This window comes from Rhinoraja longicauda, chromosome 42 (assembly GCF_053455715.1).
Source record: "Rhinoraja longicauda isolate Sanriku21f chromosome 42, sRhiLon1.1, whole genome shotgun sequence".
Classification (NCBI taxonomy): Eukaryota; Metazoa; Chordata; class Chondrichthyes; order Rajiformes; family Arhynchobatidae; genus Rhinoraja; species Rhinoraja longicauda.
Genome location: NC_135994.1, coordinates 6,557,361 through 6,583,094, shown reverse-complemented (window position 1 = coordinate 6,583,094; position 25,734 = coordinate 6,557,361). Strand labels below are relative to the sequence as shown.

The following is a 25,734-nucleotide window of genomic DNA, read 5'->3' as shown; positions in this document are numbered from 1 at the left end:
ACGGGGGATGTCAGAGACAGGCCGCGAAGTGGGCGTCCCAAGAAGACGACACCTGAAGAAGACCGTTTCCTCAACCTGTCAGCACTTAGGAACCGTAGGCTGTCTTCTACAGATTTACAGTCAAGGTTTGCAGGACGATATGGCCGACGGCTTTCTGCCCAGACAATTCGGAACAGACTGCACGCAGTCGATCTCCGGTCTCATAGGGCTGCCAGGAGGCCTGCCATGACTGCCCTTCACCGTCAGGCCCGTTTGCGCTGGTGTCGGCAACACGTGCACTGGAACCTGAACATGTGGAGGAACGTTATGTTCAGCGATGAGTCCAGATTCTGCCTACGGCAGTTGGATCATAGGGTCAAAGTGTGGAGAAGACGCGGAGAACGCTATGCTGATTGCTGCACCGATAGAGTAACATCTTTTGGTGGAGGCAGTGTGATGGTGTGGGGCGGCATCTCCCTCACTGGAAAAACGAGGCTTGTCATCATTGGAGGCAATCTCAATGCAGAGAGATATCGAGATGAGATTCTGCAACCAGTGGCAATCCCATATCTCCACAGTCTGGGACCAAACTCTATCCTCCAAGATGACAATGCTCACCCCCACAGAGCAGGGTTTCTCAGAGACTACCTCCAGAATTTGGGAGTGGAGAGGATGGAATGGCCTGCCAGCAGTCCTGACCTCAACCCCATTGAACACTTGTGGGATCAGCTTGGGCGTGCTGTTCGTGCCAGAGTGACCAACACAACCACGTTGGCTGACTTGCGACAAATGCTGGTTGAAGAATGGGATGCCATCCCACAACAGTGTGTGACCAGGCTGGTGACCAGCATGAGGAGGAGGTGCCAGGCTGTTGTGGCTGTGTATGGTTCTTCCACACGCTACTGAGGCTCCTGTTTATTAAATGAATAAATTGTTAAATTGCCAATATGTCTTGTTTCTTCAGACTTCAATCATCCAATCCACCAAACAACACCGAACAAGAGTCAATGGCAGAATAAGCTGTTTGGCATTGGCAGAGAAGATTTGGCAGATTTTTCATGGGCGCAACCCATATACTCAGCTCTGCTGTTCATCCCACAAATGCATGTTCCTTACAAATGTGGCACCATTTAAAAGGGAAATAAACAGGCTTTCCAACGGTATAAGATTTATTGCCAAGAAGCATTGTTACAACAAAGAAATAATCTACCAAACACAAATTTCCTTACTTTTTGTGCTATGTTTATATTTTATAACATTGCATCACAATGCCCCAAAAAACAAATGACAATTATGGTTACTTGTTCAATTCCATGTTAATTTGCTCATGACTATGGGAAGTCACGAGGATTTATTACAGGTACAGCAGTATTTTGTTTTGTTTTTAAACAGAAAAAAGTATTTCATGACAAGGCAATAATGGCATCATCCGACAATGAAAAGCCTACCTGATTTTCAGAGACGGGGGACACTGACAGTTCTCGACAAGCCCACTTTCGAAAGGATCCTAATGTCTGATGAGAAAAAGTCACTTGTGAAGTTCTGGAAAAAGCTAAAAATGTATTCTCTCTTTCAGCGCATGTTCACATGCTCGTATAGATTCCATTGTGTATACTTTGGAAAAATCTAACGAGACAATCACTTACCAAATCTAGTGAAAATCCAATAGATTTATTGAACTGTAACTGTGCAGATGCATGATGACTTCAAAAGTGAGGTTTCAGAAAGACCCAAGATGATAACATGAATGCCAAATTTAATTTCAATTGTTCCCGAGACAAGAAATTAACGTTGGATAATATTCATGCCAAATTTAATTTCAATTGTTCCCGAGACCAGAAATTAACGTTAGTAGACAAATGAGTGGATAACATTTATATGGTACCTTGCATGTCCTTTGAACATAAGAATGCCTTTCACAGCCAATGAATTGCTTTAAGTGGTCAGAATGGCAAATGCAGCAGCTAATTTGCGCTTAGCAAGATTCCACACAAACAGAAAATGCAAGAAATGTCCAAACTAGATTGATGGTGTTGGTTGAACAATGTGTTAGCGAGGACAGGAGAGCAGTTGCTCCTCTCCAAGCTGCACTAGAATATTTTAGATCCAGTCCCACAGTGAAATAGGAACTACAGTTTAATCTCCAAGGTGAAAAACAGGGCTGCACTGAAATGTCAGTTTATATCACGTGCTCCTAAATTTTAGAATGGGACTTCAATCTTATCTCAACAGATTGAGGAATAAGATTGCTACTGCAAAGGAAACCTGATAACTATAGAAGAGAGTAAAGAAACCTATATTTTCTCCCATAATTCTCTCAAGTGAACCAAAATATGGCATGCATCGTTTAATGCAGAAGTCAAGATCTTTTACTCAGACCTATATTTATAAATGTATTGCATCTCAACTTGCTTCTGTTCTATACACAAATGCTACAGCAATTTTATACAAAGATCAATCATTTAAAAATCAAAATGAATAACCAGGATAACTCCACATTTGTGTTTGAATAATAATATAAACTTTCACCGCTAGAATGGTGCAACAGCTCAACAGAACATTGCACAACCACAGGATTGCACTGGACCGTTGAGATAGAATGCGAGGTCAATTCCTACAGTGAAGCACAACTCGACAACCACCGACTTAAAGAGTAAAGGTGATTGCAAGATGAAAAGTTCATTCATTGCAGGAAGAAAAGTTGAAGCACGAGATTGGATTCTTCCACCATAATTGGGGTGGCACGGTGATGCAGCAGTAGAGTTGCTGCCTTACAGTGCCAGAGACCAGGGTTCAAACCTGACTACGGGTGCTGTCTGTACACAGTTTGTACGTTCTCCCCATGATCTGCGTGGGCTTTCTCCCACATTCCAAAGACGTACAGGTTTATAAGTTAATTGGCTTGGTAAAATTGTAAATTGTCCCTCGTGTGTGTAGGATAGTGCTAGTGTGCGGGGATTGCTGGCCGGCGGGGACTTGGTGGGCCAAATTACAGGCCTGTTTCCGCGCTGTATCTCTACACCAAAATAAAGAGAGAAATGGAAGTACAGGATTAGAGTAAAATTCCCAAGCTACTAATCATAACCTACTTTTCTATTCAATGAACTATCTACTAGGATTGCACAATTGTGTGAATAAGCAGACCAGAATCCTCTCTTTGGATAGATGAGGATCAAACCTGAATATATTTCAAGTTTCTAAACCAAATCACTGAGAAACTGCCAATACAATTTTTCTACAAAGGGCTACATCCTTTTTTTAAATGTCCAAAAAACCAAAGCCAAGCTTGGAAAAAGCACAGGTGCAAGGATTCCAAAGTTGTGAATCTGTGGAATTCTCCGCCACAGAAGGCAGTGGAGGCCAATTCACTAGATGTTTTCAAGAGAGAGTTAGATGTAGCTCTTCGGACTAACGGAATCAAGGGATTATGGAGAGAAAGCAGGAACGGGATACTGATTTTGGATGATCAACTATGATCATATTGAATGGTGGTGCTGGCTCAAAGGGCCAAATGGCCTACTCCTGCACCAATTTTCTATGTTTCTAAAATACAAGCAGAGATACTACTGGACTTTTAATGTGAGATACCCGCACAGTTGACAAACAGAGCAATTCCCTGCTTCCCAATACTCCTCCAACCAACTACAGCATGGATTTTCAGAATTCTTTCTGGCTCCATTAATATACCCGATTGCATGTCAGTCAACAAGATCGCCACATAATGGTACACATCTGCTCACTCAGATCGAAGGTTACTGATTTGACAAATAACAGTTTGTCTTCGCACTAATCTTCCATCACCAAGCATGACATCTTGATATCACCATGATCCCAAAGAGACCTCCTTTACACTCAACTTTACAACTATTGAATGTCAGCAGCCCAAGGCTGCACGATAGTAAAATATAAAACAAAAGTTGGAACAGAGGAACCATCAATCTCCTTTTGCTAGTTTTAATCAGCCATAACAGTTGTTCTTTTTCCTGTATTCTTTAAAGTTAGTTATTTAGCAAATTAATATCTGTGCTCTTTTAAAATATTTTTTTTCTCTCTCTCTGGACATTTGTAGCAGCGCCTTCTGCATCCACCTAAATACTTCTTTAAGAGGTTGTATGTATGTGATTTAACTTTATTTCCAAGGTTATTCTGTTCAGGATCCCCCATTGCAGAAGTGCTTATCTGACGTAACTGAAAAGTGTGGAATTAGGGTGGGGGGGTTCAACAATATCCCCCACACTCTTCCAGGTGCACATTTACTTTTAGATTCTTCCTTATGCGACAACTTGCATTTAGCTCACACTAAATAATATGGGTCACACTAAATAATAAATAATATACCTTCAACAGCAGAGTTGCAGAGTTAGCTACACCGAGGTTTGCGCAAAAAGAACTGCCCGAGCCTTCTGAACATTTCTCCTTCCTCCTTCCTTTTCCTCAACTCAAATAAAGCTCACCAGCATGTGAAGACCCACAGAACTCAGTTAAATTCTGAAGTTACTCTAGTGTATGTTTCCATGAATAAGAGGCCAGAGCCCAGGAGAAGTATGAAGACTTCAGTACAATCCGCTACTGAGAATACTAAAATTAAGATTGATCTAGTGTAGCAAATGGATTTTCATGCAACTGGGAGACGAGCTAATAAAATGGGATGGGCATTGTCATTTTACAATAAATCAACTTGTGCAGTTGAACAAATCAGATTTTAATTATTTCCAACAATAAAGCTCCTTTGTAAATTTAAAATTAGTGCCAATTAGCATGGAACACTTGAACCAGGGTTCAAGATTTTGATCAACTTCTTTAAGGCGGTTACGTCTATACTGCCCATTAAAACAAAATCAAAATAAATATAAACCAAATTAACAAAAACAATAATCTTCCTAACATTTTGCCAAACTAATCTATATACGTGCTTTTTTGTTCAACTACGATTAATAGGTTGTTTTTGCAGCCTGCTCCACATCACAGGCAAGGAATTATGCATTCAACTATTTAGCTTTATAAAATTACAAGAACAAGTGGACCCGTTGGGCCCAAACCTCTCCTGCATTGGTGCAGCACCCTCTCCTCCCCCAACCCCCCTCCCTCCACCCCCAACCCCCCCCCCCTTCCCCCCACTCCATCCCCCTTATCCTCCCTCCTCCCCCTCCCCCCCTAGGAGATAGATTTAAACTTAAAAATATGAATAACTTAAAAAAGATAACACCGATTTTAATGAAACTTCTTCCATTAGCACCAAAGGGGCGACGGTGAGTAAGGTGGGCCTAAAATTGTCACGCGATCGTGTACCGTTTTGGCTGTAGTTCAGGAACAAATAAACGAGAGTTTTAGTATATAGATTCCTTGACCACATAATATTCAAGTTTAAAAATTATTCTTGCCTACATCAACCCCATGCAAAAAAAGTAAACATGTAGCTTGCACCATCACCTGATCTTATACTCTTGTGCAGCAACTGTCTGCCACAAACAGTCTGCCATCTTCTGCATCCAGAGATAGTTGAGTCTCCATTTATATTTGTACAACAAGGATTCGGAACTAGATAGACAGAAAATGCTGGAGTAAATCAGCAGAACAAGCAGCTGGAGAAGGAATGGGTAATGTTTTGGGTTTGGACCTTTCTTCAGTCCCTATGAAACGTCACCAGAGTTCTCCAGAGAAGCTGCCTTTCCCACTGATTTACTCCAGCATTTTGTGTCTATCTTCGGTGTAAACCAGCATCTGCAATTCCTTCCGACACAAGGATTCAGAACTGTTTATCAAAAATCAGATGCACAAACCTGAATAACATCTTGTGTTATATGTAGGAAAGAACTGCAGATGCTGGTTTAAATCAAAGGTAGACACAAAATGCTGGGGTAACTCAGCAGGTCAGGCAGCATCTCTGGAGAGAAGGAATGGGTTTCTGGTTGAGACGGGTCTGAAGGGTCTCGACCCGAAACATCACCCATTCCTTTTCTCCAGAGATGCTGCCTGTCCCGCTGAGTTACTCCAGCATTTTGTGTCTATCTTGTGTGAAATGATCAGCGTTGCAAATCTACCGCCCTTTCAATTGCATTTTACATGTAAATCTAATTGCGCTTTTTACCATATTCCTTAAATTATTTTCTCAACACTCCCCATCCCAACAGCTTAAACTTAGTCAACTACAAGCTTAATTTTCCTCACCCACAACTAGTTTTACATTTATAATGTGAAGCTATACCCCCAAAATAAGAAATACATTCAAGTAAATGCTCCTTCACCAATTCAATTGTCATAGCCTTAACTTCACTGGTTTGTTTTAGAAGATCAGGAAAACGCTTGTCTCAATACTACCAAAAGCGTAGTAGAAGACACAACGTGCTGGTGTAACTCAGGCAGTATCTCTGGAGAAAATGGATAGGTGACGTTTTATAGGGATTGAAGAAGGGTCCCAACCCGAAACGTCACCTATCCAAGTTCTTGAGTGATTTTGCCCAATGCAGTGAGTTACTCCAGCACTTTGCTCCTTATTTTGTAAATCAGCATTCTGCGTTCCTGGTTTCACATTAGCAGAGCAGTCAGGTGGTGTGGAGGTTGCCCAGTCCTGCAGTGTCAAACAGCCCTTCCAACATCCAGGATAACATACAAAATTATTAAATGGGCAAGGGTATTGACAGTCCATGGAATAACTCCAGACTGTTCCACAAACTTTCAAGTGGATTGCTCGCGACACAATTCATTTTCAATAATTATCCTCATTAACAGCCAACTCCACCATTACATACCTTCACAAGAAAGGCAAGTACAGATGTCTATATAAACTACTGATTGTACATTTTCAAAGTACGAAGACGAAAAGCGGAATGCAACAAAAAAGATACCAAGAAGTCAAGCATGTTGGGGGAGGGCAGCCACATTGTTGGCAGGCTAGAATTACATATCCAGTACCCAAAAGTTCTAAGAATTCAGAACTGGATGCGTTTATAGAATCAAACTTCCTCCAAGACATGCGAAAACTTAGAATGGTTGATCATCCAAAACTGAAACTATGGGGATAATAATGAAAACCTGGCTTGGAACAAGAATGATGCACAAAATTCTCCAAGTTTATTGTTATCAACGTTGAAGCATATGTTGAATGCTGGAAAAAGCCACTTACATCAGTGGTTGCAGGAACTGGGTCAGGCTGATGATGAGGGGATCCATTCCTGAAATTAAATGGACAATTTATATAAAAAATAACTCTGAAATGCTGGAAATTGTATTGATAGGCACATGGCAATAATGAGACATACCCTTCAGCAATGGTAAAACTGCCATGTGAACTTGTAAATCCAGGAGATGCTGTGTTGTTAACGTAGGAAATATCTGGCCAGGGAGAACACTGGAAAGCAATTAAACACTTATAAATCAATGTGATAATTTTCCCAAATGAAACACAAGTACATTACATTTAATTAAGTATTAACAGATCTCTTCAGTTTACTGCATAGTTTATTTCGTGTTGAAATATACACTTATTTCAAGTCATGCAAAACACTCAAGATTTCGTCCCTTTGGATAGTAGAGGGCGAAGAAGTGGTTACGGTGGAGAATTATTGGTTGACCTGCACAATGTCAAATAGACCAGACCATGCCCAGATAACATTGGTTACCTTAGATGCTTTATTGCAATTTATTCTGCAAATATCAAATTACTTCACAAATAACAATGGCTCAGAACATAAACCAAAATGCATATTAACAAGCCAATTAGGCTGCCTGTTCCTCACCACTCCAGTTTAACAATTCACAGCAAAACATTTTACAAGCTTACCAAAAAAAACAGGCCCAACAGATTTCTGAAAACAAATACCTAGATCTCATTTGACAGTAGCCGTACCTCTGTGAGAATAGTTGTATCATAAGAAGGTTGATACTTTTCCTTCTCTTGAGGTGTTCGCTTCTCCATTTTTTCCCTGTCTGTTTTCTGTTTTCTATCAGCGCCCTTTGGCTGCAAACAAATCAGATGCAATACAAAAAAAAACTGAGAATAAATAACATACAAATTGTCTTGCCTACAGGCCATTTTTACACCTATGGTGGCTAAACTGTTCGAGACACATAACTCTTCATGATGAAGAGCAGACTGTGAATGTTTATTTCCCAAATAACTACTGTTCCATTTCCATTATCATTTTTTTAAAATATATACCCCAAAATAAATAACAAAATAGGGGATCATCCACCGATGTAAAAGAAAATTGAATGAAGACTGAACAGCATTCACTCATTCCTTTGCTGACTATGGGCCAGCATCTGGATTTAACACTTCAGAGAAATAGTATGCACTTTTAATTATAGAGAACCAGATCAGCATACATCAGACAGGCAGGAAGATATACAAATAAAAGAAATACATAGACCATGAATTCTGCCTGCATCTTGTCTACAAATGAACACAGCCCAAGTGAACAAGGGGCTTCCTCCAAGACAATTCTCTTCTGCCTTGATAACTGGCAGGCAAAGGACCACAGCAGTTCAAGTAGGCAGCTCACCACGACCTTCTCATAGAACAGTACAGCACAGAAACAGGCCCTTTGGCCCACAATATCTGGGTGGAACAGGATGCCAAGATAAACTAATCTCTGCTGCCTTCACAATGACCCATATTCCTCCACTCCCTGCACATCCTCATTCCCAGCACAGTGGTGCAGCTGGTAGAGCTGCTGCCTCACAGCACCAGCGACCCGGGTTCGATCCTGACCTCGGGTATTGTCTGAGAGGAGTTTGCACGTTCTCCCTGTGACCGCTTGACTTTCCTCCAAGTGCTCCAGTTTCCTCCCCTGCACCGAAGTACGGGTTCGTAGGTTAATTGGCCTGTTTCCATGCAGTATATTTCAATTCAAATTCAATTTTTTTAAAAATCAATCCATGTACCTAACTAAGACTCTTAAATGCCATCATCGTATCTGCCTCAATCACCACCACTGGCAGCATATCCCTGGCACTCACCACCCTCTGCAAAATTAAAAAAACAATCTTGCCCCACACATCTCCTTTAATCTTTGCCCCTCACACCTTAAAGCTATGGCCCATAGTCTTTAATATATCTATCCTGGGAAAAAGATTCTGACCGCCTAACCTATCTGCATCTCTCATTTTATAAACTTCTATCAGGTCTCCCCTCAACCTCCAGCGTTCCAGAGACAACAATCCAAGTTTGTCCAACCTCTCTTTGTAGCTAATACCCCCTAATACAGGCAGCATTCTGGTAAACCTCTTCTGCCTCCACATCGTTCCTGTAATGGGGCGATCAGAACTGCACACAATACTTCAAATGCTCCCTATCCAAAGTCAAGCTGTATCATGACTTCCTGACTCAAGTAGGCAAAGCAAGCAGGTCTTATACTGCTCTCATCCGGAAGAGCATTTTACTACAAAAGAGGTGATATAATGTTCCAAATAAATAGGGGTCTGGCAAGAGAATCTAGAATAATGTTTCCAGGTCAGATATCCCAACTCAGGAAAGGACATACTGCAATTGAGAGGGGGGTGCCAAAACAACATATGCTGCAGCCATCAGGACTCAATATTGAATTTCACAATTTCCAGTAAATTCTCTTCTATTTTTCTTAATCCCCTATCCCCATCCCACAGTTGTGACTGCAACATTGGCAGTTAGACACAAGAGGAAAAAAAATTGAAACGATAATTGTTACTGGGCACCAAACATGATGATTTAACAAAGTAACACAGTTAGCCGATCAGGGGAACAATTTAATCTAATTTTAAGCCTCATTACTGCGTGTAAATATGATTACAAGCTATAAAACCAGTGTGGTTTGACAGTCTGGCTTAAATATTAAAAAGAAAAGATGATTGTCAAGAATAACGAGTTCAATGACTAGTTTTGTAAAAGGCCTCATAAAAAGGGTGGCACAGTGGCCACCTCACAGTGCCAGTGACCCGGGTTCCTGACCTCCACTACTGTGTGCGTATCTTCCCTGTAACTGCATGGGATTCCTCTGGGTGCTCCAGTTTCCTCTCACATTCCAAAGGCGCGAGGGTTTGTAGGTTTATTGGCCTCTAAATTGCCCCAGCTGTGCAGGGAGTGGATGAGAAAGTAGGATATCAAAGAACTAGTGTGAACGGGTGATTGTTGTTCAGCATGGACTTGGTGGGCCAAAAGGCCAGTTTCCATGCTGTATTTATCAATTAATCAAGGAAGCATTAAATAGGAAGTACTATTGTGGGTTCAGCAGTTTTGCTGGTGAACAATATGATCTACTAATCAGGGTCAAAGATCCACCGTCCTAAGAGGGCTAGATAGATTCGGCATTGGGATGTTCTCACGAGTGGGAGTGTCTTAAACAAGGGGACACAACTACTAGATAAGGGTGTTCTCATTTAACTCTGAGGTACATAGAAATTTGTCTCACAGAGCGTGGTGGATTTCTGGAATTCACTGCAGTTTTCTGCCCAGCAGGTGATGGAAGCGGGATCATTAGAGGTAGTTAACGTAGTAGTTAACATGATATATTAATATCACCGAGGAATAGAGTATGGAAAAATGCCACAGAAGAGTAGAGGTCAGCGAAGATCAGCCATGATCTTTTTAAATGGAAGAGCAGGGCGGCAGAGTGGCGCAGGGGTAGAGTCGCTGCCTTACAGCGGCAGAGACTCAGGTTCGATCCTGACTACTGGTGCTGCCTGTACGGAGTTTGTATGTTCTCCATGTCCACGTGGGTTTTCTCTGGGCGCTCCGGTTTCCTCCCACATTCCAAAGACGTACAGGTTTGTAGGTTAATTGACTTCATTAAGCTATATTTTTAAAAATTGTCCCTAGTGTGCAGGATAGTGTTAGTGTACAGATCGGCACGGACTTGGTGTGCCGAAGGTCCTGTTTCCGCTCTGTATCTCTCATGTCTAAAGCAGGCTTGAAGGCCCTTATGGCCAACTCCTGCTCCTATTTTCTTGTGGGTAGTTGCTGCATTGTTTTAAGATCATTCATTTCATTATGTGTGTTGTGTCTTCGGGTTTGATGTCCTGATAATAACGACACAATTCAGGTTGTTTCAGTTGCCTTAATTTACTCCTTTATTCAGCTCCTTGCCTGTGTGGCGTAGTGATACTGAAAAGTGCTTACATACCTAATCACAGTGTGTGTGTGTGTGTGGTGAGTGTGCCTGATACAAAGTAGTGCAGGAGGTTGGGACTGCTACAATGAATATGTAGCATATGTAACATCCCCCCTTCTCAAAAGAAAAGAATAAAAGTTAGTGACACTAGAGGATTTCCAGAGCGAGGGTGGCAATCCTGTAGCAGATACCGTGGGATTATTCTGCCCACATTCATGGCATTCTGCTTTCTACTATACTACACAACAAAATATATAATGGCAGCTTGTTTTCTTTCAGGTAGTGCGTAGCCAGTCAAGAGTCATGTCTTGGCGTGACTTGTGACTTGTCCCTTCCAGTGCTAGCGATAACGCGCTGGGGGTAAGATGTTGCTCCTGGATCTAGTAGATCTGGTTGTTGCCTGCAGTGTTGCACTCGATGTATTGGTGACTTGTTGAGTCGTTTCCTGGCCATTGGTTGGTGCTGGTTGACTATATAACTCACTGGTAGCAGTTTGTGAGAATGTGTTGTCATCAATGGCAGGTGTTGCTGTTGCTGTGGGTGGTGTCCTAGGAGTTGCTGGTGTTGTCTTTGAAGTTGCAGGTGTTGACATTTCAGGTGTCGGGCGGATGTGAATTCTGTTTCGTCTCAACTGCCTGCCCGGTTCTGTCTCTATGATATATGATTTTGGGGTTCCAGCCCTACTGGTGATTTGTGCTGGGGTCCATTTCTTTGTTATTGGATCCTGAGCATGTACGTTTTGGCCTTGAAATAGTTCAGGCAAGTACTGTGCATTTTTGTTGTATTGTTTCAGCCCCTCCTCCTGGGCAGCTGCCAATTTTGCCCTTGTTTCTTCTTGGTCGATAGGGGGTTGGATTTTGCTTGGCAGGGTGGTTTTGTATTTCCTGCCATTTAGCATTTCTGCAGGAGACTTCATGTCAGCCTTTAGTGGAGTTGCCCGTAAGGATAATAGTGCCAGGTTTGGATCCTCCTTTGCCTCTCGGCATTTTATTAGTATTTTCTTGGCTGTCTGTACTTGCCTTTCAATAAACCCATGGCCCTTTGGGTAATGTGGTGAAGATGTTGTGATTTTGAACCCGTATTCGGTGGCCAGCTCTCTGAATTCCCGAGATGTGAATTGGGTTCCATTGTCACATACGATCTGCTCAGGTATTCCTTGCTCTGCAAACAACCCTCTAACAATTGACACAATTGTTTTAGCTTTCAAGTCCTTTATGTTTCTCACAAATGGGAATTTGGAGTAGTAGCAGGCCATAATCAAATACCATTGCTGGTTCTCTGTGAACAGGTCTGCTCCGATGGTTTGCCATGGCCGGCTTGGGATATCACTGGGTGTCATTTCCTCCTTCTGTTGTGAATTCCTGTATTTTTGGCATATGTGGCATGTAGATACCAGCTTTTCTATGTCCTTGTACATGCCTATCCAGTACACAGCGGATTTAGCACGGAGTCTGCACTTTTCCATTCCTAAGTGTCCTTGGTGGATCTTTTCGAGGATTTCTTTTTTCATGGACTTGGGTATGATGATTCGTGATCCGGCCAGCAGGACTCCATTCTCTACCGAAATATCATCACGGATGGTCCAGTATTCGCGGAGGATAGGCTGAACTTGTTGTCTCTTTTCTGGCCACCCCTGTATTACCATTTGGGTGAGGAGCTGGAGTTCTTCATCTCTGGCTGTTTCCTCTTTAATCTGTTCCAGCTTCACGCTTGTCACACTCACAATGTGGTGGATCTTTATGCTCAGCCCTTCCATCTCTTGTTTGTCATGTGTTGATAGTCTGGATAGGGCGTCAGCTAGCAGCAGGTCTTTTCCTGGCTTGTATCTGATGTTGTAGTCGTAGCTCTGTAGCCTCAGTAATAGTCTCTGTAGTCTGGCTGGTGCTTTGGTGAGGTTTTTTTTTCCGATTTGTTCTAGAGGGCGGTGGTCTGTTTCGATGTCGAAATACCTTCCATATAGGTAAGTGTGAAATTTCTCGCAGCCATAGACTACTGCTAAGAGTTCTCTCTCTATGTTTGCGTACCTTGATTCTGTAGGAGTGAGTGCTTTGGATGCATACGCAATAGGTCGGCCATTTTGTATCAGTACTGCTCCAACTCCTCTCATGGAGGCATCAACTTGGAGTGTTACAGGTTTCTGTCTGTCATAGTACTGCAGGATCGTTTCTTTGCTGATGAGTTGTTTTAATTTCCCAAAATCTTGGCTATGTGAAGCACACCAATCAAATTCAGCGTCGTCTTTCATCAATTCACGGAGATTTGCTGTATGATTAGCAAGCTTAGGTATGAAGACTCCCATGTATTGTATGAGCCCTAGGAAACTTCTTAACTGTTTCTTGTCTTTGGGTTCCTCCATGTGGTTGATAGCATCCACTTTTGTAGGGTCCGGTTTCACTCCTTCTGCAGAGTAAATCAGTCCAAAGAATTTGCACTCCCTTTCTTTGATTATGCATTTGTCTGCATTGAGCTTTATGCCGGCTCTTCGAGTTTTTTCCATAGCCTCATGGAGGTTGTAATCATGCGTGTTTTCATCTCTGCCGTATACTTGGATATCATCTGCTATCCCGATTGCCCCTTTACAGCCTTTGTATGTTTCATCTATTTTCCGCTGGAAGACATCTTGACTCACCTTCAGCCCGAATGGGAGCCTGTTGAATCTGAATCTGCCAAATGGCGTGTTGAAAGTGGTGAGCATTGATGACTTCCGGTCTATTTTGACGTTCCAATATCCATTGCTAGCATCCAGCTTGCTGAACACCTTGGAACCGGCTAGTGCGGGTGTGATCTCTTCAAGGGTTGGAGTTGGATAATGGTCGCGCTTCAATGCATTGTTCAGATCCCTGGGATCAAGGCATATCCTTAGTTTTCCGTTTGGCTTTTCTTTGATAACAATTGAATTTACCCAATCAGTTGGTTTAGTTATTGCTGTGATGATGCCCTTTTCTTCCATTTCGTTTAGTTGTTCCCTTAGCCTCTCTTTCAGTTCAAGGGGAACACGGCGGGGTGGGTGGATCACTGGCTTCACACTGGGGTCTACTGTGATATGGTATTCGTATTCCTCAAAACAACCAACGGTATCGTCAAAACACTCTGGGTACATGTCCATCAATTCTTCTTTGTTCCTGATGGGCGGCCGGTTTTTGATGGGTATGTTTCTGTCAATTCTGCAGGAGTTTGTCTTGATTTCATAGTTGATTGACACAATCTTCAGTCTTTGGCACGTGTTCAGGCCGAGAATAGCAGGTCCTTTCGATTTAGTGATGAAGAAGGGGCATTTCACTTCTTTCCCTTTGTATGTTCCTGCTATGATTATTTTGCCTAGCTGTGGGATTATGGAACCTCCGTATGCAGCTAGGACTACATCGCTACTTCCAAGGATTCCTTTCCTGACGCTGCCATCTTTTGTCATGTGTTCAGGGAATATCTTTCCGTAAAGATTGACTGGTAAGATATTGCTCTGGGCTCCAGTATCAATTTTGAGCCTTAGATTAATCGTTGTTCTTTTCTTTCCCACTTTTTTCTGTAGTTGTATTATAGTATATGCTTCCTCTCTGTTGCTATGTGTTTTGCTGTTTCCCATTTCGTGGACGTCAATGGTCCCAACGGAAAGGAATTCTTCCTCAGAGGTATCTGAGGTTATCTCCTCTTCCTGTTGGACGTGTGCGTGTATTTGTTTCCTTCTCGTATTTCTATCGTTCTTTGACCATTGCTGCTTTGGCTTGGTGCTGTATGATTTTGTTGACCTACACATTTTCTTCCAGTGGTTAGGCCTCCCACATGAGTTGCAGGTAGTCCCGTATGCTGGGCACGCCCTGCGATCATCAAATGCATGCTCTGTACCGCAGTTCCAGCAGCTTCTTTGGCTTGCTTGTTTGTTTGCATGCCTAGAAAATGTCTGCTTTGGAGCCTTTAAGGTGGAGCCAGGGTCACGTTTTGAGAGAGCGTCTATATTCACTCTGGTGCTGCTCTGAGATGAGCCAACTTGAAGGCAGAGGGAGGACATTTGTTTCCTTGTGGCTTCGAAAGCTCTGGCAGCATCTACGGCGTCTTTTAGGTTGAGGGTGTCTTTCCCTATTAGGGACTTTTGGACCTCTTGGTGGGCGCACCCCCATATTAGCTGGTCGACAATTCTGTCATCTTCATCACCAAATCTGCATTTCTTGGCCACGTTCCTTAGTCTCGAAAGGAAAGTGTCGGTTGTTTCTTGTGGGTCTTGTCTTAGCCCTTGGAACTCATACCGATGGATTCTGTGGTTTGATTTGGGCTCCATATGGTTCGCAAACCTTTCAAGGACTATTCCCGGATTATTGCAGTCAGGCTCTGTTAAGCTCCAACTGTTAAAAATGTCTAGACCCTTCTCCCCGAGCCATAGTAAAATATAACTGACCTTCTCTTCATCTGCAGTTCCTTTCAGGAAGCTTTTAAATGCCAGCTGGCTCTTTTGTTTGAATTTCTTGAACGCCTCCACCACATCATCGGCGTCCCAGTTCATCGTAGGGTGGAGGCTCATTGCTGCTGTGGAGGCCGCCATCTTGTGTTGTTAGGCGGGTGCACAAAAAAAATCAATTTCTCTGCAGCCGCTGTTCCTAATTCACAATAGCGATTCACAATAGCGCGGGTTTTTACTCGAAAGTCACCGCTGCCACCATGTTGTGTCTTCGGGTTTGATGTCCTGATAATAACGACACAATTCAGGTTGTTTCAGTTGCCTTAATTTACTCCTTTATTCAGCTCCTTGCCTGTGTGGCGTAGTGATACTGAAAAGTGCTTACATACCTAATCACAGTGTGTGTGTGTGTGTGGTGAGTGTGCCTGATACAAAGTAGTGCAGGAGGTTGGGACTGCTACAATGAATATGTAGCATATGTAACAATGTGCTAATAGATATATCACTTGATACACTTTCATAGCATCTTACGAGAGCAGCACATAATATTCAGAATTTCAAGGAGTTATAATGAACTACGAACATTAATCAGACTAGTGCACCCTCTGAGCCAAATGGTAATTGTGGTGGAATGAATGGGGATGGTGAGGAAAAAAAGAATAACATCAAACAAAGAGCACGCAGTTGAGAAAGTGACAAGGAACCAACGTTTCCAGGGAAAGACAATTCATGCGGAGCATCTTTTCTCTTAGAGAGTGGTGCAGAGGAAAGGGGGTTCGACAGATTGCATTGTGTAACAAATATTTATATCTATATGTAAATTTGGTTACATGCCTCATTTGGTGCTGTTGAAATATTGAAATGTTCAGTCTGCAGCCATCAAGTGCTATGAAGAGAATATCCATCGTTTGAGCTGTTAACAACTTTTGTTCCATCAGTGGGAGCTTCACTTCTTCTCAAATCAACATCAAGTAGTCCAAGCTTCAGATATGTAACTACTTTGAAAGTTATTTTGTCAGTTACATCTTAAAGTAGAAATGCTGCAGATTTCCATTTGGGTTCTGATAAATCACAGACAATACTCCAGTTGGAACGACTCCTCCACTCAGTAGGATTTGTTTCATTTAAAATGTCACAACATAGCTCCTTGGAGTGCTGGTTTTCCTTTATTAAACTATATTGGACCAAATGACCTCCAGTACCTCCATAATTGGGCCCAAACCTGTTTCTTACAAATTTACTGTATTTGAAGTATTTTTGATTTTCTCTTAGGTTAGCTTCAGGTTTACCGCCAGAGTTTGGCTGCTCCACTTATTTCCATTTACACTTTTAGTTTGACCTTCCTGTAACCAACTATATCTCTCTTTCGTATTGCCAACCTGACATTTATCATGTACCCTTAAATTTGTCACCCAGGGTACTCTAGTTTGTCAGTCTATCCGTCCTTCTCAATAGAAAGTTCCTGGTCTGCTTCAGAACTACATCCTCTTTAAAAGCAGCTCGCTATTCATTTAAAGTTTATTTTAAATTAGAATGTCCATGACACCGATCAAGAAACATCACAGCAATCAGGAAAAGCAGGATTGGTCACAAAGCAATGTAGCCTATCTTCCATACCTTGAATACTTTGATTTGACAGCTCGCTGAATGAAGATGCTCTGTATATTCACTGCTCTCATTCTCCTTGAACGTATCTATTTGAATCCGAAAAGGCACTCCTTTTTCTCCTCCGTGTTTCCTAGTTGTGAATTCAGTACTAATACAATGCACCTAAGGAAATAAGATACATGAATGAGAGAAAAAGCATCAAAAATAGGGGGGAAATTACTTCAACCCAGATACTAGAGGAACAAGATAGACCACTCGACCCTAAATACCGTAGTAACTCATGGCGCCATTTTAGTAGGCAGAAACTTGCAGAAACATTTTAAAGAAAAATAACAAAAATCTGTGAATTGATAGATGAGATATATTCTGTATTTTAATGGTACCATCACACATACTGTTCCCCCAAAATACTGATTACACTACGAGAGGCATAGCGAACAGCGGGTTTTGCCTACTAAAATGGCTCCTTTGCGTACTACATACACTTCAGTATACGCGATTTCAATGGAGTGGTCCATCTTGTTCCTCTAGTATCTTTGCTTCAACCCAAGCTTTGTTCTCACCACGCATCCCAATAGAGGTCCCAAAATAAATAACTGCCATTCAAGAGCTTTTTCATCTGCATTATCAGGAGCATTGTTAAAACTTAAGATCAAATTCAAATAGCATGGAGCCTTCTGTTCCATGTGCCCCAGCAATCATGAAGTCATCAGGAGAATTCTCCATTCTAGCTTGGCCAAACATTTTTCCACAAGTTTTCCCCCAAAAGATGTCCAGAAACAACTTATTTTACTTGTATGACCTGGATAGGTTTGGTTAGGCCAGTGGGGCACCTTCCCACTTTGACTAAGTGCAATGGTAGTACACAAAGACAAACAAAATCACCACGGAATAAACCAATTAAAATAGAAAAGATCAATACGTACAAGTAGTGTTTTCTATTTGTATTATTACCTGCACAAAATAAAACTTAATGCAACTTGCCCAAGTAATATATAACTTAAACTTTAAGCAAGCAGAAATCATACCTGGATAAATACAGAAGTTCTCTTTGAAGGGTCCCAAAGAAACTCCACTGTATTTAGTTGTGTTGGATTTGCTCTGGGGTCAACAATGCCTACTGACAATGGAATATCTGAAGCAAACAAACGGGATTTATTGCAGGAACACAGCCACAACTAAATTATTGCTAAATATGGATCATTACTTCTCGTGCATTTTTCTACTCAAAAAAAGAGAAAATGCAATATCGATGCAACGGTCAGCAGGAACATAGAATATTGTTGAAAAAGCACAAAACATGGAGTTTAGAAATTTTACTTGGAAATAAATGTTACTTCTTTTATTCTTCATCACTTGTTTTAAGCTTTCTGGTTTGATACATTACCAAAATAATTTACCTTGACTAACTTTTTAAGGTGAGGGGTAAAATTTAAGGCGAGAGGGAAACGATTTAGTAGGAATCTGAGGGGCAAATTTTTCCTCACAGAGGGTAGCGGGTATATGGAACAAGCTGCCAGAGGTGGTAGTTGAGGTAGATACAATAATAACATTTAAAGGACATTTGGACAGGTACATGGACAGGAAAGGTTTCGGAGGGACATGGGGCAAACACAGGCAAGTGGGACGAGTGTAGATGGGGCATCTTGTTTGGCATGTGCAAGTTGGGCTAAAGGGCATGTTTCTGTGCTGTATGACTATGACTCTATAACTAGTAAATTTGCAAAGGAGAAAATACCCCAAACAGAAAACACACCAGTTTTACGACATTGCATCAGAAATAAAATTACACAATTTAGCTAATTTAGTTCACTCCGTGTGATGAAGAAAAAGAAACTTAAAAAGAAAAAAAATAGAAACTATGGGACCAGACAACATCCTAGCTGTATACATGGAAGAATGTTTCCCGGTTTCATTCTGTTTACAAAAAGCAGGATAAATCCCATGTCATCCCAGGTTTTAAAAGGATCATTCCAATTTCCAATCGAACTTCCTATATCAATGGCTATGCATGACATTTATGGTCCCAATTCTTAGTGTCCCAAATCTACCTAAAAATCAGGCTATGCCCTGGTACTTTTCAAGGACAATTTATCCTGGAACACTTTCCACAACAGCTAGATTGTATTAAGTTTGAGGCAAGTGTTTTATACAACATTTAAGCTTTATTTCTCATCAAACCATTCGTTAGAATAAATTCAGACTTGGTGTGAAGTCCACTCAACATATAACATACCCAAATCCAGGATCCTATCTCCTGGTCGGTTCCACCTCCATCCTTCCAGTTGTTGGTGTTCAGTATACTGTAAACGGCGGTCATGAAATACCACTCGGATTATACTCTGGGGAGGAAAAAAAAATAAAGCAGCAGTTTTTAGAATCTACTACTGTGTCTGTAATAGCATCGCGCCCCATCCCAATCACCACCTGTGTTAGTACAATGGATTTCAAAAATAAAAAGGAGGATTTAAGTCACAGCATTTCAAATAATAACCAACAGTTCTTGTATTAGAGTGAAGAGTGATGAGAGCACTGGAGAAAAAAGCTTCATGCAAAAAAAAGTTCTGCAAACAGTCTGTGACAACAATAGACAATAGGTGCAGGAGTAGGCCATTCGGCCCTTTGAGCCAGCACCGCCATTCAATGTGATCATGGCTGTTCCCACGACTTAAATTGGATATAATGTGATCAATAAATTAGGGAACAATATTGGCATTATGCAAGCTTAATTGCTTATAACAATTTGATTGAGAACCAGATAACCACCTAAAAGCTACTTTGGAAATTGGCAATCAGAAAAATAGCTGTCTTGGGGAAAAAAACTGTTTCCATGTAACCTCCCTGCAGTAATCAGACACCATTATCTTTTAAGAACACAGCAACTATTTCCACCATAGGTGGCCATTTGAAGTTCTTACCTAGTGACATTAATACATCAATTTGTGCTTCAAGACTAAGCAGTCACAAAATGGCAGATCAAGAGGAAAAACAAAATCGAACAAATTTGATTTAAAAAGAAAACAATGGAAACACAAAGGAGGAAGATAAATAGAAACATTGGACTGGAGTGCTCATGTATTTTAGGTAGTACTCCCTTCTTTGCACTCTCCAAGTTACACAACAGCACAAAACCAAAACCTGACCTAAGCATGCAAATCCATATCCACCTGTCACAAAGGTAACCAACACAAATAAAAAGGTTCTGTTCTGGAAATTTCAGGGAATCTTATTGCCTTCTACAATGAGCAAAATAATGCACAGTCCCTCCAACATTACCATACAGAAGAACGCCCTAACGGACCTCCACTGTTCTGTTTACTATTTTACCAAAGGTTTAATGGTTTAGGTAATAAGATGCGATGAACCACATTTTGATTTTTTTTCTCTCCCTCTATTAAAAATGGCATTTCTCAAGTGGATCTTGCAACAAATGCAGCTCCACCGTTTCACCAACATTGTTTCTCTCACCTTCACATATTTACCATTGATTTCAGGCAACTCCCCAATATTCCGATTGTCAAGCATTCGAATTTCATATGATTGCCCTGAAAACAGAACAAATCAAAATGTTGTACTTCATCATTTATTTCAAAATTAAACTTCCCTTTGCTTACAAAACGATACGAAGAGGTAGCAAGAAACCAAATCCAGAATGCGGAAATGAGCTGCATTTGAAGCATCTCAGTTCACTAGTCGTCTTTGTTCAAGCAATTCAACAAGTTTGTTGTTCCCCCCCCCCTTCCCCAAAATGCTCTGTAACATTGGTCTAATTAGAAAATTGAGCTGTGCAGTATAAAGCATTACCTTGGTTAAGGTATGTAAGTGTCTCATCATGGAGCTTTACTGCCGGAGAAGTAGCTGCACACAGGACATATTGAAATGGGAGTAGTTCATTCTCATCCTCCGCTGGCAAGTTGGACTCTTCCTGTTTGAAGATTGGCAATGCAAGGACATCACTAAATTTAGAACAAAATTAGGATATTAAAATTTTATCCTGTAGGCAATAGCAATAGAGCCTAGATATAATCAAATGCTTACAATTTAAATAAACAAGAACCTTCACAGTGCCAGCCTTTAACAGGCAACATATTTTCACAACCGGAGCCGTCATATTTAATAGTTATCTGTTTTAAGAGATTTCCCACCCAATACTTCAGATGCAATGTGTGATCTGGCCACAAGTATTTTCCTTCCTCAAACTGATTTTTATATCATATGCAACATCTACTGTGAACTGAAATCATTTGACACCAATTTAGAATGCAATTTTACAAAACATTTTTGGATATAATAAGAGCGGTTCAGTTTGATTACATGTAGTTAAAAATAGTATAGGTTAAAAAGCAAATTCTAATCCACATCTAGTCGACGCTAAAAGGTTGGACCAACAACACATTTGCACAAAGAGCAAGCCAAACAGAGTATGTACCTTTTTGCCCTCTGTTTGTATTTACAATGAAGATTATAGAGTATGATAATCTATAATTTTATAGATATAGATATGGATATATAATCTAACAGATTATAGACCTATAATGATCTATTATGGATCATTATAGATCTATAATGAAGATAGTTTTAAGAGATCTATGAATATTGCCAGATTAATACTTAGTACCTAATACTAGGTATTACCCTAATGCACTACTTACTAGGGTAGTTTGCTTACTAGTTCATTAGTAGTTACGTACTAATGCACTACGCAAGTACAGATACTCCCCAGGTTACGATGGTTCGACTTGCGATAGTTCGACTTTGCAATGGTGCAAACGGCAGGGGACCCATAGCGAGCCGCCGCTCGCTTCCGGACACGTGATCGCATCTCTGCCGTAAAAATATCCACTAGGCCTCCATAGTCTTCTGTGGCAAAGAATTCCACAGATTCACCAACCTCTGACTCATGAAATTTCTCCTCATCTCCTTTCTAAAAGAACGTCCTTTAATTCTGAGGCCACGACCTCTAGTCCTAGACTCCCCACTAGTGGAAACATCCTCTCCACATCCACTCTATCCAAGCCATTCACTATTCTGTATGTTTCAATTAGGTCCACCCCTCATTCATCTAAACTCCAGCGAGTACAGGCCCAGTGCTGACAAACGCTCATCTTGGTTAACCTACTCATAGGGAACCAACCAACCTAAGGGGAACATAGCCCATGTTATATGTGCTTTATATGAGCACCCTACACTTATTTAACTGACTTGCCCAATTTCTACTATGGCAAGTTACAGCCAACAAGAATCACTGCTCTAATTTTAAAAAGGCTTAATAAATCAGCGATTTAATGGACCGTATTTTCCAAATGGCGTTTTAATGTGGGGTTACAGAAATCTGATTAAAACCTTACTACTTTTCTGGAAAATAGTTATACAGTTACAAATATTCATGCTGTAATTTTAATTTGTTTTCCTTCATCTGCAAGGTTATGTTTTAGAGACTCAACATTACGTTGCTAACAAGTGAAATAGGCCCCAAAACAACTGACCCATTTCTACAGCCTATTGGCCAATGAGAGAATGGCAATATTTAAAATTGTATAAAATTGTATTTTCGTTATTTTCTTGGCAAATTCCTTTGGACTTTTGAGATACAGCGTGGAAACAGGCCCACCGGGTCCGTGCTGACCAGCAATCACCACGTGAGCTCCTTCACCTTTCACCTGCTGCTGTTTCTTGCTGTCACCCGGTGGCTATGCCCGCTCCCTCCTCCACCGCTACCACCTGCCTCTCCCGTCGCTTTGTCCAGTCGGCCTCTTCCCCCTCCCATGCCACCCCCCCACCCCCCCCAAATGCCGCTGATCCTCGGAGTCGCCGACATACTCCACCTTGGAAGCAACAGCAGGTGAGAGGGTAGGGTGCCCCACACTGACTGAGGGCGTCCTGCCGTTGCAGGCAGCATGAAGAAAGTGCATCCTATCGAGAGGTACAACAGCCGTGTGAACCGGTGAAGGGCTCACTGGTGCAGACCAGCGGCATCGGCGACTAGTTTTACAGTGAAACAACACAAAGTGCTGGAGTAACTCAGCCGACTGAATCAGTCTGAGGAAGGATCCCAGTGTCACCTATCCATGTTCTCCAGAGATCCTGACCCAGCACTTGGCATAGACAATAGACAATAGACAATAGGTGGAGGAGTAGGCCATTCAGCCCTTCGAGCCAGCACCGCCATTCAATGCGATCATGGCTGATCACTCTCAATCAGTACCCCGTTCCTGCCTTCTCCCCATACCCCCTCACTCCGCTATCCTTAAGAGCTCTATCCAGCTCTCTCTTGAAAGCATCCAACGAACTGGCCTCCACTGCCTTCTGAGGCAGAGAATTCCACACCTTCACCACTCTCTGACTGAAAAAGTTCTTCCTCATCTCCGTTCTAAATGGCCTACCCCTTATTCTTAAACTGTGGCCCCTTGTTCTGGACTCCCCCAACATTGGGAACATGTTTCCTGCCTCTAATGTGTCCAATCCCCTAATTATCTTATATGTTTCAATAAGATCCCCCCTCATCCTTCTAAATTCCAGTGTATACAAGCCCAATCGCTCCAGCCTTTCAACATACGACAGTCCCGCCATTCCGGGAATTAACCTAGTGAACCTACGCTGCACGCCCTCCATAGCAAGAATATCCTTCCTCAAATTTGGAGACCAAAACTGCACACAGTACTCCAGGTGCGGTCTCACCAGGGCCCGGTACAACTGTAGAAGGACCTCTTTGCTCCTATACTCAACTCCTCTTGTTATGAAGGCCAACATTCCATTGGCTTTCTTCACTGCCTGCTGTACCTGCATGCTTCCTTTCATTGACTGATGCACTAGGACACCCAGATCTCGTTGAACTCCCCCTCCTCCTAACTTGACACCATTCAGATAATAATCTGCTCTTCTATTCTTACTTCCAAAGTGAATAACCTCACACTTATCTACATTAAACTGCAACTGCCATGTATCCGCCCACTCACACAACCTGTCCAAGTCACCCTGCAGCCTTATTGCATCTTCCTCACAATTCACACTACCCCCCAGCTTAGTATCATCTGCAAATTTGCTAATGGTACTTTTAATCCCTTCGTCTAAGTCATTAATGTATATCGTAAATAGCTGGGGTCCCAGCACCGAACCTTGCGGTACCCCACTGGTCACTGCCTGCCATTCCGAAAGGGACCCATTTATCCCCACTCTTTGCTTTCTGTCTGTCGACCAATTTTCTATCCATGTCAGTACCCTACCCCCAATACCATGTGCCCTATTTTATTTCGGAGTCACGTGAGTGACTACGTGAAGACCCCGTCCAGCACGCGTGCGCGACATTAGCGTTCATGCAGTGCACCGCGACGAACGGGAGTTCAAGGTGCTCCCGCTACAAACTAAAAAGTCGGGCCGACAGGTAAGTTCTACCGTGGCCGTAAGTATTTTCTCTCTGGTCTGCTTTAGGTCCCAAGATGACCAAGACCAGAGGAAAGAAATTTGCAGTCGCCCCCGTTCGGTTTCCGTTGAGGAACGTTCTTTGGAGGGGGGGCAAGAGGCGGCACAACTACCGAGCCGAGCCCAGCACCGCTAGTGCAGCCTGAGCAGCGGGCTGGAGGTACCTGCAGCCAGAACCGGGCGGTAGTGTCTGGACGATTCGGACGAAGATGCTACACCGCTACACAGCGGCACTGGCAGCCGCCTAAGCCTAAAACGGCTTATGGAGCAATGCTCCAGCGAGATCTGCTGAGAGCAGCAGCAGACTCGCCAAGGGAGGGCCCAGATCGCCCAGGCACTCCCGCAGTGCCCTTTAGGGGCACTGGCCATTGCCTCACCTTCGTTTGAAGGCAGCATTGGCGACCAGGTCTGGGCTGGTCAAGAAGAGGGGTTGTTGGCTGAAGATGTCCGGAGTACGCAGAGTGTACAGGATCAGGAAGAGCTGCTGGGTGTGGTCAACCGCTACGTGGACATTCCACGAGGGGGTCGGCCTTTAGAGCCGAAACTTGCAGCCAGCATTGACCACCTGTCCTCAAAAACCCTACAAGAACGGGTGGTCAATGAGGCTCTTGAGCTATACACAGCCCCAGAAAATTGTACATCATTAAATGTACCAGCTGTAAACAGCCAAATTTGGGGACATTTGGGGCAGGAACCTGGAGTTGAAGCTCCAGAAAATCCTTAAACTGACTGCAGCGATAACATCATATGCTCGGTCCATTGATGGTGTGGACATTTCCACAAATCAGCAAGATACACTAGCTCTGCTGTGCACCACTCAATACCAAATAAATGGTTTACGGAAATTATCAAGCCTGCCCTCAACCCTAAGTTTGCGGGACTCTGCAAAACACCGGGTTCAGAACCTCCAATTCTGCTTTTTGGAAAGGATCTCCCAAAAAAGGTGAAAGACCTAGAGGAAGAATCCAAGACCTTTGGTCTCGTGAGGGCAGGCTTGGGACCGAGCAGACCTAACAAACCCAGGCGGCAGTACCTCACGGCGTCCACCAGTCATAAACCACCATATGGGACTGGTGAAAGCTCGGGGTCCGCAACCATTCCCCGTAAGCCTTTTAGGCCAGGGCCCAGAGCGGACCCCATGGAAAATGCGCCACCCCCCAACAACAACATCAACGTCAACAGCAGCCCTCTACAGCCCAGCAGACACCTCATCGTCCAGCGAAGAGGCAGAAGAAGAATTAACACCAATCACCATGG

The 25,734-nt window shown here is 42.5% G+C and overlaps 1 protein-coding gene across 3 annotated transcripts in view; it reads right to left on the bottom strand.

Moving 5' to 3' along the window:
- tfcp2 (transcription factor CP2) overlaps window positions 1-25,734 on the bottom strand; it is a 94,386-nt gene that overhangs the window by 14,063 nt on the left and 54,589 nt on the right. For 2 of the 3 annotated variants that reach the window (XM_078431538.1, XM_078431537.1), the window contains exons 2-10: window positions 20,863-21,014; window positions 20,527-20,603; window positions 19,295-19,400; window positions 18,087-18,193; window positions 17,068-17,220; window positions 7,826-7,936; window positions 7,239-7,327; window positions 7,103-7,151; window positions 1,428-1,493 (exon numbers count right to left, since the gene is read on the bottom strand). In XM_078431538.1, coding sequence (XP_078287664.1) covers window positions 1,428-1,493; window positions 7,103-7,151; window positions 7,239-7,327; window positions 7,826-7,936; window positions 17,068-17,220; window positions 18,087-18,193; window positions 19,295-19,400; window positions 20,527-20,603; window positions 20,863-21,014 — 910 coding nt within the window. Of the gene's footprint in view, window positions 1-1,427; window positions 1,494-7,102; window positions 7,152-7,238; window positions 7,328-7,825; window positions 7,937-17,067; window positions 17,221-18,086; window positions 18,194-19,294; window positions 19,401-20,526; window positions 20,604-20,862; window positions 21,015-25,734 lie in introns of those variants that run through there. The other variant, XM_078431539.1, reaches the window with a different exon arrangement.